The sequence below is a fragment of the Brassica napus genome, chromosome C7, assembly GCF_020379485.1.
Source record: "Brassica napus cultivar Da-Ae chromosome C7, Da-Ae, whole genome shotgun sequence".
NCBI lineage: Eukaryota > Viridiplantae > Streptophyta > Magnoliopsida > Brassicales > Brassicaceae > Brassica > Brassica napus.
This window is the reverse complement of record NC_063450.1, coordinates 35,110,303-35,123,393: the sequence shown is the minus strand read 5'-3', so window position 1 is coordinate 35,123,393 and position 13,091 is coordinate 35,110,303. Positions and strand designations below refer to the sequence as shown.

Genomic DNA, 13,091 nt, shown 5'->3' with positions numbered 1-13,091 from the left:
AAAAACATATTCGTTCTACAAAATTTAGAGACATATAAAGATGAGAACATTTGATTATCTTTTGGTATTACAGTATATGATAATTTTAATATTTACCCTATCATCGGCGTGTAAGTCAATGATAACGCCAGCATGTATAGACAAATTGAATAAACTAAAATATCTTTACTTATCTCATTTATATTTAAGATGGATATTACCGCTACAAGAAAACAGCAAAGATACTGAGGGAAAAATTCGTCGGAATTTCGTCGGAATAACGTTATTCCGACGACATACCGACGAAACAAATCCTCGGAAATAATTCCTCGGAATTTCTTCTTTCCTCGGAAATCCCTCGGAATTTTCCGACGGAATTCCGAGGAAATTCCGAGGATCACTAGTTTGTCGGAAATCTCCTCGGAATATACCGAGGGAGAACTTCGTCGGGATATTTCCTCGGAAGTTCATCGATCGATGCGTTTTTGGACATATATCCATCGATCGATCCGTTTATAAAAAAACGTTCGGAATATACCGAGGGACATCTTCCTCGGAATATTCCGAGGAACATGTCCCTCGGTATATTCCGAGGAAAGGTGTCCCTCGGTATATTCCGAGGAAAGGTGTCCCTCGGTATATTCCGAGGAAGATGTCCCTCGGTATATTCCGAACGTTTTCTTATAAACAGATCGATCGATGGATATATGTCCAAAAACGCATCGATCGATCGAGTAAAAAATATAATTAATTTCCTCGGAATGTAAAAAATATTAAATTTTTTTAAAAAATAAATTTTTTGAAATTTAAATTCGAAAATATAAAATTAAAATTAAAATTGAAATCATATTAATTAATATTCAAAGTTTCACAAATAAAAATAAAACATTGCGAGTTTTTGGAAAAAAAAAAAAACTACGGGTCTGGCACGTCCGGGAACACCTCGTTCGGGTACATCCTCTGCATCATCTCCATCATTTGCTGGCGAAGGAGAATCCTGAAAATGGCTGGAATCCCGAGACTGGCTCCCCGTACCACCACGACCACGACGCTGTCGAGGCCGGGTCTGATCATCATGAAACCTGTAAATTAAACAAATATATTTAATAAATACAGAAATATATAAATTATTTTTTTTTTAAAAAAAAATCCCAAATAATAGTTTTTAATCACAAAAAAAGATTTATAGATATTAAAAATATTTAATAAATATATAAAATAGTTCTAATAAACAAAAAATAGTTTTAATAAATAAAAAATAGTTTAATAATTACAAAAAATAGTTTTAATAATATATATATATATATTAAAAATATTTTTAAATTCCAAATAATAGTTTTTAATCACAAAAATTTATAGATATTAAAAATGTTTTGTAAAATCCAAAAAATCGAATTTATATACAAAAAAGATTTTGTAAGATCCAAAAAATCGAATTTATATAGAAAAATCGTTTTGTAAAATACAAAAATCGATTTTATATACAAAAATCGATTTTATAAATAAAAAAAATAAAAAATTATAAAAAAATTCTAAATCAATTCAACAAAACAAATTATTCAACCAAATCACAATTCTAAACCTATTATACAACCAAATCACAATCCTAACCAATCACCCTAACAAAAATCTATCAAAATTACACAAAAACCTAACAAATAGAACCTAAGAGAGTGGGATAGGGTCCTTACATGATTTGTGTAAGAGAAGGGGGAGATCGCCGGAGATATCGTCGGATTTCAGGGGGAAATCGCCGGAGAGAAGAGAGGAGTCGCGCAGAGGAAGAAGAGAGAAATGGGGAAGAAGAAGGGGCTCGTGGTTATAAAACCTAGGGTCCGACGGATATTATCCGTCGGAATTCCGTCAGAATTCTAATTTCAATTTTCGCGAAATATTTGCCCGGTAAAATGAAAATATTCCGAGGAACTAGTGTTTGGGGTTTCAAAACATCAATTTTTTTTGCTGTATTTCATTTTTTATACAATTGTAATGCATACCATTGAGGATTCTTTGTATAGATGAGCATAAACCATGAAATAACAAATTTCAAAACTAATTGAAAGTATTCCCTTTACCGTTCATTAAAAGGTATAAGTGTTTCTCTTATGTTGTGGGATTTCGTTCATACAATCGGAAAAGTGTTAATTATACGGTAAGGAACAAATTTTTGACTTCATAATGAACGTAAGACACTTAATAAGGGTTATATAGGTGTTATTCAAACTGCAAAACGTTATTTTCGGTTTAAAAACCCTATTTCCTCGGAATTCCGTCGGAATATTCCGAGGAAATTCCGAGGAACTAGTGTTTGGGGTTTCAATACGTCAATTTTTTTTTAAACGGATCGATCGATGGATATATGTACCAAAACGCATCGATCGATAGAGTATATCAGGTGTTCCTCAGAATTTCCTCGGAATATTCCGAGGCTTTTCCGAGGAAACAAGGTTTGGGGTAACAATGTGATCGATCGAGAACAAAATCTCGTACGTTTTTTTATAAACGGATCGATCGATGTATATATATCCAAAAACGCATCGATCGATCACTAAGATGGACCAAAGCGTAACAATGTGATCGATCAATTAGATTATCCCATCGATCGATCGAGAATCTCAAGCGTTCCTCGGAATGTCCTCGGAAAATCTTGTAAGTTTGTATAAACGGATCGATCGATGGATATATGTCAGAAAACGCATCGATCGATCACTAAGATGGACCAAAGCGTAACAATGTGATCGATCGATTAGATTATCCCATCGATCGATCGATTAGATTATCCCATCGATCGATCGAGAATCTCAAGCGTTCCTCGGAATGTCCTCGGAAAATCTTGTAAGTTTTTGTATAAACGGATCGATCGATGGATATATGTCAGAAAATGCATCGATCGATCACTAAGATGGACCAAAGCGTAACAATGTGATCGATCGATTAGATTATCCCATCGATCGATCGAGAATCTCAAGCGTTCCTCGGAATGTCCTCGGAAAATCTTGTAAGTTTTTGTATAAACGGATCGATCGATGGATATATGTCAGAAAACGCATCGATCGATCATCTTGGGGCTTGGTATACACTAGGTTCACTAGTACTACCATGTTCATAATCAGTTTCCCCATGATGATACCAAATTTTGTAACTTCGTGTAAACCCACTCAAATATAGATGAGTCCAAACATCCCACTCTTTAATAACCTTTCTATTTTTACAATTAGAGCAAGGACATCTTAACATACCTGTTTTTGCTTTCGGTTGTCGGTGAACTAACCCCATGAATTCGGTTATACCTCGTTGGTATTCTTCCGTAAGCAATCTCGTGTTCGGATCCAAATGAGGTCGATCGATCCAAGAACGAAAATAATTTGAAGAAGACATATTTTTTATGAATCAAATTCGTGTGTAAATAGAGTAAGAGGGAAGATGAAGATATGGAGTGAATGAAGAGGAAGAGGACGGCTTGTATTTATAGTTTAAATCCTGCCGACAGACCGAGGAAATTCCGATGGAATTCCGACGCCAACGGCTAGTTCGTCGGAATTTCCTCGGAATTTTGTAAAATCTCCCAACGGCTCTCCAACGGCTATAATATTTCCTCGGAATTCATCGGTTTTTTCCGAGGAACACATTTTTCCTCGGAATTTCCTCGGAATATTCCGACGGATTGATATTTCCTCGGAATTCCGAGGAAATTCCGAGGAAACCAAATTTTGTGTTTCCTCGGAATTTCCTCGGGATATTCCGAGGATTTCATTTTCCGTCGGAATGTCCGTCAGAATACCGTTGTTTTCTTGTAGTGTACAGTCTTTCAATCAACGAAAACTACGTCCAGAAACTCAAGAATGTTGGCACCAAACCATAGTAACATACTCTGAGGATATCTCGAAGCCTTTCACTACATGTTCATGCAACTTGCAAGACAGGCGAGTATTGAAGCGGATTGTTTATCATAAGTTACTAATCAAAACGATGTTGTCTCTTGACTCGATGTTGTACAATAAATGATGCGTACTTTGAATTATCGCTTGTACACTTCTTACGAGATAAACGAAAAAGGTTACCGACAAAGTACTTTTAAAAAAGAATTTACCAAAACATAAATAAAAACAAAACAAAATTAGCATATAGCGCTTGCAGGCTCCACGACAACGGAAACATTTAAGCAGTTCTACAAGGAAGGCTCAAGACAGATTATGTAATCATGTGATGTTGTTAAGTTTGATTAGTAATTCTGTATCGCATGTATACAGTAATAGTGGCTGAATTAGCGAATTAGTAGGGTACCAATCATTTAAAACATTAACAATTAAATGATATTGAAATTATATACAGTATGTTTTGAATACTCGTGAATTCATCAAAACGTTATCAATATGATATCTTAAACATACTTTTGTTTGTAAGTTGTAACACAAACTCGTTATAGAGCAGGAACTGGTTGCGGAGTCAGATTTGGTGATGTTATACTATAGTTTTAGATGAATATGGCCCAGTATAGGCCCATTAAAGTTAGTAAATGGCCCATAAAATGAAATGTAAGCGAGGATAAGTGAGATCAATATAGAGCTAAAGCGCTGAAGCTGATAAGGCTTGGTTACTCTGCTTTTCCCAAGTAGTACTGGGTTGTGCAAACATGGCGACGAGCTCTCATCTTCTTGTTCCTCAGGTTCGTATTTTCTCTGACTCACAGACCCACTTGTGATTCTGTTCCTTTCGAATTCTCTATTTATCCTGTGCTGATTTTTTCCTTTTTGTGGAGACAGGCACTGCACATGATTCCGAGAATCCCTACTAAGAATCTAGGTGTTTCTTCATTTATACTATCAGTGAACTCTCGGATTTCAGTTTCTAGGGTTTCTCTAAAACACTCCATCTCGAACTTTGGCTTCGCAATGGATTCCAGGAAGAGAAGGGAGTTTGTCGCTAAAGCCGAAGAGAGCACTGAAGGTGAAGACACTGAAGCAGTTTCGGAGGATGTTGCTGAAACAGTAGAAGCCACTGAGGTGGAGGAAGATAAACCTCCGTGGAAGCCAAGGACTAAGCTCGGAGATGTCATGGGGGTAAGTTATAATATCAAATGTGTGTTCTATAATAATATGTGCCATGTTCGTTTTTATCTGATGCTACATTTTTGATATTGCAGCAACGAAAGAGATGTTGATGAAATGTTGATTTGGTTTTTGTTAATGTAGATACTGAACCAGAAAGCAATTGAGGTTTCAGAGAAAGTAAGACCGGTTCCAGAGATTAGGACAGGGGACATTGTAGAGATCAAACTGGCAAGTTCTTGTTCTTGGCACATCATATGAAGCCCATTATGAAATAAAAATGAAAGATTTGATTTTTACAAGGTGGTGGGTTTGATTTTTACAGGAAGTTCCTGAGAACAGACGTAGGCTATCCATCTACAAAGGGATAGTGATGTCTAGGCAAAACGCAGGCATCCACACTACTATTCGTATCCGGAGAATCATTGCAGGCATCGGTGTTGAAATCGTTTTTCCTATGTAAGTATCTCTTCTTCCTTGCCACTCTTAATTATATCCACACACTAGCTCTGGCATGGCATATTGTTAAATATGAATGTTAATAATATTGGAGCTTTTAGGTGGGGTTAGACTGTTTAGAGTTAAGAGTCTTTGATCATTTGGATGTTTTGGAGCTTTTTGGCTTTGGGAGTGATCAAGGAGTATGGACTAGAAGGCAAACTGTATATGGTCTCATCTTGCTCTTCCTTTAACTTGAAAAATATGGAGAGTTTTGATTCTGAATCTTATCATAATAAATGCATCATTTATTTTCATGTAAAATTGAAAAACATTTGCTACTTCAAGTATGAAAATATAGAACTATCACAGAATAGTGCATCAAACTTAGTCTTTTGATCACTGTAAGCTAGCTAACATACAAGTTTCCACTTGTTGTAAAATAGGCTGGATACTACAATGAAATGGGGCTTAATAATATGTATCTGATGTTTTTTTTGATTTGAACAGATACTCGCCCAACATAAAGGAGATAAAAGTGGTGAGTCACAGGAAAGTGAGAAGAGCAAGGCTTTACTATCTCAGGGACAAACTTCCTCGTCTCTCTACTTTTAAATGAGGACCAGTCTTGTGCTGTATTCAACCTCCAAAGGTAGACTCTTGTCTCCACCCTCTTCTTTGTAAGAATTGTTTGTTTGTTTGTTTGCTTGCTTGTCTTTTGGATTTTGTTACTCTTCATGTAATATTACAGTGACATTTGAGAAAAGTAAATCAAAATGTTTGGTGAGGCTCCCTGTCCATGTTTTGATCTTGAGTAGGAAATTAAATTTATAGTCAGTTCTTATCAATGATTTTCCAGGTAAAGCAGACAAAATATTCTGGGAAATCATCTCGAGTATTTTCTTGTCTCTTTCATCTCTAATGATAACTACGACTGTCTTAATGTTTTCGTCGTCATTGATTATTTTAATCTCGCGTTTATGTCCGATATATTTAATTAGTACCCAGTGCCCACCCACACTAATCATTAATGGTCAGGGAAAGATTAAAAAAATAAAAAATAAAGTAGAAAATTAATAGTGAGGAATGAAAATGGCCAACCACCTGAAAGCCCACTAGGACAATTAGCTTTATATAAATTAATTAAACCAATAAAAACCTGCCACGTCTTTGGCTCTTATTTCCAGCCTGTCGCAAACTCTCTCTTCTTCCCCGTAGTTCCCGGAGACGACACCGGAGGAACTTTGCTTCGACTTCACGTGGCCGCTCCACGAAGCGCCTTGGGTTTCTTCCCGCATATCTCTCTCTCTCTCTAGAAAATTTCCCGTGCCTTGGTCACCACCAACCGAACCAGAGGAGGAGAGCGATTTCCGGAAGAGAGAGAAATAAGCAGAAGCGGTCTTCGCTGATCAGACGTTGGACCCGTGACTTTTTTGTTTTATTCTCTTCTTCTTCTTCAGGTTTTGATCCGTATCTTTTTCACTTAACTTCTCACTGATTCTATTTTTCTCTTTTCCCCTTTCCGATACCTTTTTTTTTTTTGTTTTCTGGAGGAAAAACAAATTAGAATCTGGAATTGTTTTGAATTGGATTTGGATGTGTTGTATAGGTTCGAAGGTGTAGAGATTGATTGATTGATAGATTCTTGTGTGGCAATGTCTGGCGTTGGCGAGAACCAGCTTATCTCCATTGTACCTGATGAACTCAAGTTCCTTTGTAAGCATTCCCCCCCCCCCCCCCACTCTCGATCATCGTGCCATGCATATATGATCATCTCTCTTAGTTTATTTGTGAAATATCTTTACTTTTTTTTGTTAGAAATGCTGATGATAATGGTTTCTCTTTAAACCTGCCCATCTTTTGTTACACCAAATCTCCATGTTCCTCAATCTCTTTGAGCTTATGGTCTTAACTTAGAAAACCGTGAACTGTTGATGAATACATTTTTGGGGGTTGATTCTCTTAAAGCATGTGAAGGAGATTGTTATTAGCTCTATCAAATTGATTATGTTGGATGCTCTCATGAGAATATATATATTTTTGATATATTGTATCAGTCGAACTCGAGAAGCAAAGCTACTGCGATCTTAAAGTTGCCAATAAAACTGAAGACTATGTTGCTTTCAAGGTATTTCCTTCTCCTACCACAACTTCATTTGCTTTCTTTCTCTGATCAAGTCCAAAATTAACTTCGTCTTTGTGTTTTTCTTCTCTAAAATCAGGTGAAAACAACATCTCCAAAAAAGTATTTTGTAAGACCCAACACTGGTGTCATTCAGCCATGGGACTCCTGCATCATTCGAGGTTTTACACTCATTCATTCTTCATAACTCCTTCCCTCATTGCCAGTTTTTAAAAACTTAAAAAAATGATTAACATCTTCTAAAATTGGTAGTTACTCTACAAGCGCAAAGGGAGTATCCTCCAGATATGCAGTGCAAAGACAAGTTTCTCCTTCAAAGTACCCTTGTCCCTCCACACACTGATGTTGATGACCTTCCCCAAGACACTGTAAGTCACTGCTTTGAAACCATTATTATTATTATTATTATCCAGAATCATGTTTTTTTGTATTTGTGTGAGGATAAAAATTGGCACTAAATCTCTGCCATGTCTGTGTTTTAGTTTACAAAGGACAGTGGGAAAACGTTAACAGAGTGTAAGCTCAAGGTCTCTTATATCTCCTCCTCCACAACCCAAAGATCCTCTGAATCTGGAGCAACCAATGGCGATGGAAATGGCTCTGAAACCATCTCTGTGAGTACCAACCACATCCACTCTACTATTCAATCTGCATGTATCATTGACTTACTGCAAATTCTCTTGAGAGCATTATATTATTAACTTTTGTGCTAACCAACCATGATAGTAACAAAAGCCTTATAGTAGGATGATTCTGTAAAGTTTTGGACCTCCTGCACAGATAGACACTTCATTACATAGTCCCCTTTTTGTGATAGTTGTATTAATACAGACTTTCATTTCCATCCATCCTTTTTTTTGTTTTGAGGCTATAGAAACTGTAATTCTGAGTCTTTCTTCATACGGTGAACAAATGCACCTCACAGAATCTCATAATTCACCACATCGTAGTTTAAGAGAGATTTAGTTCTTCCCTTGTTTTAGTTCCACTCTAACTTCCTTACCATTAACATGTATGGTCAGACTATACAGCGGCTGAAGGAAGAGCGAGATGCAGCTGTTAAGCAAACACAACAGCTGCAACATGAACTGGTAATCCCTCCATAAACTTTTCCTTGGTATTCTATCATTTGATTAATCAGATGCCATTGCTTAGTTACAAAGGATCTTGCCAAACATGTTTTGAAATGACATTGCAGGAGATGGTGAAGAAACGAAGAATGAACAGCGGAAATGGGTTATCCTTAAAGTTGGCAGCTTTGGTTGGACTCATAGGACTCATCATCGGCTTCATCCTAAAACTCACCTTAGCTTCTCCCACATAAAAAGCTAGCAGCATCTTCTCCGCATGATCTACCATCTCCAACATATGTAACCGCAGGAATCAAAACGGCGTCAAACATTTTGGGGGTATTCTACTCTGTTAACTCTCAGTATCAAAGCTATATCTCTCCTTATCCCTCTCTCTCTCTCAGTCTTTCTCTCTATGATCTGTTTTAGTTTGTTTTGTCCATCAAAAAGTTTGCTTCTTTGTCAGTGATATTGGATGTACATTTTTTTGACCCAACAGAAACTTTCGTGATTTGACTTTACTCTTTCACTACTTCAGTATTGGTCCCAAGTTATGTTATAAATTTGATTTGGTTGTTACATAAGATCTAACTTAAAACCCCAATAGGGTCGGTAGTATGGAGAACAACCGTTCGGACACAGGCAGTTGGTAGATTTTAGGATAATTACATCTAATTTGAGAACACAGCATCTTTAGTTAGTTTTGTTTATGTTTTTGTGTAAATACAAAATTGTTATACATTTCTGTATAGAGTCTGATGATAGCTTTTTTTTATTCTGTTAAATATACAGAATTTGATAAGTGTTTTTCTTCTACTTTCTCAATGGTAGTTGGAGACAGTAAATGAGAGTGACTCACAATGAACTACTTTTATTAAGGTTGCTTTCAGCTCTTACAGACCCAAGCAAGGAACTGGCAGTAAGGTAGCATTATTAATAACTTTGTACATAAACAGAAACGGAAGCATCAATGCAAAAGTAACAGAAGCATATCTGACATGAAAGCAAAAGACTCCAAACCTACTGTTATGTTATGATTAGCTATAGGCTATAGCTTTTGCCAAGCAAAATTCCTTTTCTAAAACATCAATCAGTCTGATACTATCTCTCCTCACCCAAAAAGGACCTTTTCCATCTCACACTAGTGATATCTCAAGTTAGTTGAATCTTGATCAGGAACTCTACGAAGCTTGAACTTAAACACAAGACACACCCAAAAAGGACCTTTTCCATCTCACACTAGTGATATCTCAAGTTAGTTGAATCTTGATCAGGAACTCTACGAAGCTTGAACTTAAACACAAGACTACCTCCACGTCCCCTCTCTCGCCAATACTCCTCAACCAAGTACAACCCATCATAAACATAACACTTTCCTCTCGGGTCCTTTACGCCACGTATCACTCTCACCGGAGTCTTTGCCTCCATGCAATTAGCCAAAGCCAAGTTCCCCGTTTCAAGCTTCTGATCTTTGACCACTGTCTGATCCTTGCTCGTCAAGTTACCTCCCTGGCCTGAGTAAATCATCACATCAGAGTTAAACCTATCCGTGTAACCATTCCCTTCCGACGAAATGATGCTCGTAGCTAGCTTCAAGCCTCCTCTTTTGGTTATGTAGTCAATGCCACCTCTGATGTCGAAATGGAGACCGATCAAGTTGAGTTCTGACTTGTACTGGAACTTATCTCCGATTTCGATTCCGGGGACCCGTCCAATCATCTTCTCAGCGTTCACATGCATCCCATGGTTCATTAGGATGGCTCGTGCTTCGTAATGCCGCCCGGGTTGGTCTTTGTTCAGCGCTTTAAACACGAGTTTGAAAATACGCAACACCTTCTGAACTTGCTCGCGTGGGGTGAGAGCTTTGGTAACCTGGTTGAGTCCAAGTCTTTGACTTGGTTTATGAGTCATTGGTCTTCTTAGCGCAGCTGCATCACCGTTCTCAGGTGAGCTTCTCTGTTTTTCCACAGCTTTGGCTAACAAAAGCTTCCTCTCACTGCTGGTGGATGAATGTGAATGTGAAAGTTGTCTCCTTCTGCTCTGAGAAGCACTTAGCCTGAAAGCTTCCTCTGAACTCAAAGGCTTAACCTTGCTTCCACAAAATTTACTGTAAGATGAAACAGATCTTCCTCTGTCAACAACACTCCTAGCCGGGACATTGAAGCCGGCTTTCTTCATAATCTCATCAATCGATTCAGCTTCGTTAACAGGACAACCAGGCCTGTGGTGGTAACCACGATTAGCAACACCACTCGGTTCATGTCGTGTCTCACTTGCGGCTTGAACAACCTCACGACCATTCACGCTTCTACGATTCTGAACAGAGCGAGTCCCACATCCATATGGAAAATCTCTAACAGCAGAGACCCTTTTTTTCTTATCGGAAAGGGATCTCATTTCGATAATCTTCCTGCACACATACAAAGGCAACATCTTAGTAACACTAAACATTTATCTTCTACCACACATATACAAAGGCAACATCTTAGCAACTCTAAAGGCATCATCTTCCAATGAATGAACAGTAGCAAGAACAAAGTGTTGAGAAGACAATCTACATCGATTATACACTTGATTTCAACCTAATGTTCTAGAAACTTCCCCCTGCTACACAAAACCCAATCGAACGGCACAATAATGAATGAGTTTATCTCAGACAGTCAAACACAGAGATTCAGAAGAACCGAAGCATGAGATTAATCCAAAGAACACAGAGGTGACGAAGAGCAAGTCACCAATCACAGAGCGTCTTATGTAAAATGGTCATAAACAGCGAAAAAACAAAAAGAAGACAATGAGAGAAAACTCACCTGTGTAAGTAGCGAGATGATGATGATGATCTTCTTCTTCTCGTAGGAGTATTTGCTTAGGGCTCGGAGAACGAGAGATGTCACTGAAAAGAAAAGACCGTTTGATTAATTTGCGAGTTTGGACTTTTTTTTTTTAAAACGAAATGTTATTGAGGAACCGCTAGGGCCACTAAACTACATTAATCCATTTCAGTTATAACCTTCTAGCCGCAATTATGCGAATTAATAGCAAAACCTAATTAATTTTAACTCATAATCACGTGATGCGTTATATCATATGTCAATTGTGTATGATGTTGTGATGTTTAGTCTTCCATGGCATTTACTCTCATTACATAATTTAACTTTTCTTTCCTTTCTCTGTCTCATTTTACTTTATTACTCCTAGATATATGCTTATAGAAACTCAGAAGTCTATGACAATTCAAATTTCTCTTTCTAAAAATACTTGTATGAATTTATTCTATATTAATGTGCAGTGTTTCTGTTTTTTTCTTTCCAATTTACTCTTACTACTGTGAAATAATTTTCTAGATTTGTGATGTCTCGTTCAGTAGAACCTCTATAAATTAATAATGTTGGGATTTTGAAATTTTATTAATTTATAAAAGTTTTCTTATTTAGATTTCCTATTTTAAGATATATTTATTCTAAGGTAAGAAAAATATTTGATTCTATTGTATAGACATTAATTGTTATTTTATGAAATTTGACATTTATATTAATTTTATTATATTATTTGGTATATATAATAAATATTGCATAGAACTTAAATTTGGTTTTAGATATAATATTACTAAATCTTTTCAAAAATATATTAAGTGTTAAGATAATATAAAGATAATTCCATTGAAAATATAAAACAAACAATATAGTAATAAGTTCTTACTTATATAAAATATGTATATATATATTATTAATTTATAATTTTAATGGGACCATATATTTACATAGAAAAATTATTATCTTATTATTTTATCGATTTGTGTCAAATTTTACCGGTCCTAACTTAGGACCGGTAAAATTTATTAATTTATAAAGATTATTAATTTATCGAGTATTAATTTATAGAGGTTCCACGGTATAGAAAAAGAAGACTTGTATCAAGTTCAACTAAAATTTTTTTTTTGGGTAAAAAAACTCAAAAGAAACCAATTAATGACATACTGGTATATTATAGCTGATAAATAAAAGCCCATGAAATTAAATTAATAGGTTATCAAATCTTGTAAAAATATGGATGGTAAAACTTTCAAATATAAACATAAATTTTCTTAAAATATAATTTTATATTAACATTAAATGTTCATAACTTAATAATTTCATTCATGATCAATGAAATTTTATTGAACATCACATAGTATGAATAGTTGAAAACGATAATCTAGAGCGATTTGACATATCATTAAAAAATAAATGAACACTCGGAATTGAGATTTTTTTCTTAACTCATCTCAAAAGCTAAGAGCATGATTAACCCGAGGTTCTTAGAATGAGGTTCTTTCAAGAACCTCGGGTTAATCATGGTCTAACATCGTCAATGTTAACATCGCAACAATTGAAAAGAAATTCACAAACTTGTCAATAACTATATACTTTCAAG

At 36.0% G+C, this 13,091-nt stretch overlaps 3 protein-coding genes across 4 annotated transcripts; 2 read left to right on the top strand and 1 right to left on the bottom strand.

The window, feature by feature from the left end:
- The first annotated feature begins 4,477 nt into the window (after positions 1–4,477).
- LOC106411397 (50S ribosomal protein L19-2, chloroplastic) lies at positions 4,478–6,257 on the top strand. Its single transcript, XM_013852152.3, has 5 exons — positions 4,478–4,645; positions 4,743–5,039; positions 5,172–5,258; positions 5,353–5,486; positions 5,976–6,257. Exons 1-5 carry the CDS (start codon positions 4,613–4,615, stop codon positions 6,082–6,084), a joined length of 660 nt encoding a protein of 219 aa, XP_013707606.1. The 5' UTR covers positions 4,478–4,612; the 3' UTR covers positions 6,085–6,257.
- Positions 6,258–6,501: 244 nt separating this feature from the next.
- On the top strand, positions 6,502–9,199 carry LOC106407235 (vesicle-associated protein 2-1-like). 2 transcript variants are annotated; one of them, XM_048764475.1, is made up of 8 exons: positions 6,502–6,925; positions 7,075–7,181; positions 7,523–7,593; positions 7,688–7,769; positions 7,861–7,976; positions 8,091–8,222; positions 8,640–8,699; positions 8,807–9,199. In XM_048764475.1, the coding sequence occupies exons 2-8, from the start codon at positions 7,121–7,123 to the stop codon at positions 8,930–8,932; spliced, it is 648 nt and encodes a 215-aa protein (XP_048620432.1). In that variant the 5' UTR covers positions 6,502–6,925; positions 7,075–7,120; the 3' UTR covers positions 8,933–9,199. The 2 variants fall into 2 exon arrangements, with proteins under 2 accessions (XP_048620432.1, XP_013703521.2); XM_013848067.3 differs by having other exon boundaries at positions 8,631–8,699.
- A 138-nt stretch (positions 9,200–9,337) lies between these two features.
- LOC106408046 (YDG domain-containing protein At5g47160-like) lies at positions 9,338–12,129 on the bottom strand. Its single transcript, XM_013848879.3, has one exon. It carries the CDS (start codon positions 11,127–11,129, stop codon positions 9,918–9,920), a length of 1,212 nt encoding a protein of 403 aa, XP_013704333.2. The 5' UTR covers positions 11,130–12,129; the 3' UTR covers positions 9,338–9,917.
- Between the last annotated feature and the right edge of the window lie 962 nt (positions 12,130–13,091).

Bases quoted from the DNA above. Each gene is read 5' to 3' on its own strand.
- LOC106411397 (XM_013852152.3), top strand. From the start codon at position 4,613: ATGGCGACGAGCTCTCATCTTCTTGTTCCTCAG. The intron at 4,646-4,742 runs GTTCGTATTTTC...TTGTGGAGACAG, and splicing joins CTCATCTTCTTGTTCCTCAG to GCACTGCACATGATTCCGAG. The intron at 5,259-5,352 runs GCAAGTTCTTGT...TGATTTTTACAG, and splicing joins ACATTGTAGAGATCAAACTG to GAAGTTCCTGAGAACAGACG.
- LOC106407235 (XM_013848067.3), top strand. From the start codon at position 7,121: ATGTCTGGCGTTGGCGAGAACCAGCTTATCTCCATTGTACCTGATGAA. The intron at 7,770-7,860 runs GTTTTACACTCA...TAAAATTGGTAG, and splicing joins GGACTCCTGCATCATTCGAG to TTACTCTACAAGCGCAAAGG. The intron at 8,223-8,630 runs GTGAGTACCAAC...ATGTATGGTCAG, and splicing joins ATGGCTCTGAAACCATCTCT to ACTATACAGCGGCTGAAGGA.
- LOC106408046 (XM_013848879.3), bottom strand. From the start codon at position 11,129: ATGTTTAGTGTTACTAAGATGTTGCCTTTGTATGTGTGCAGGAAGATT.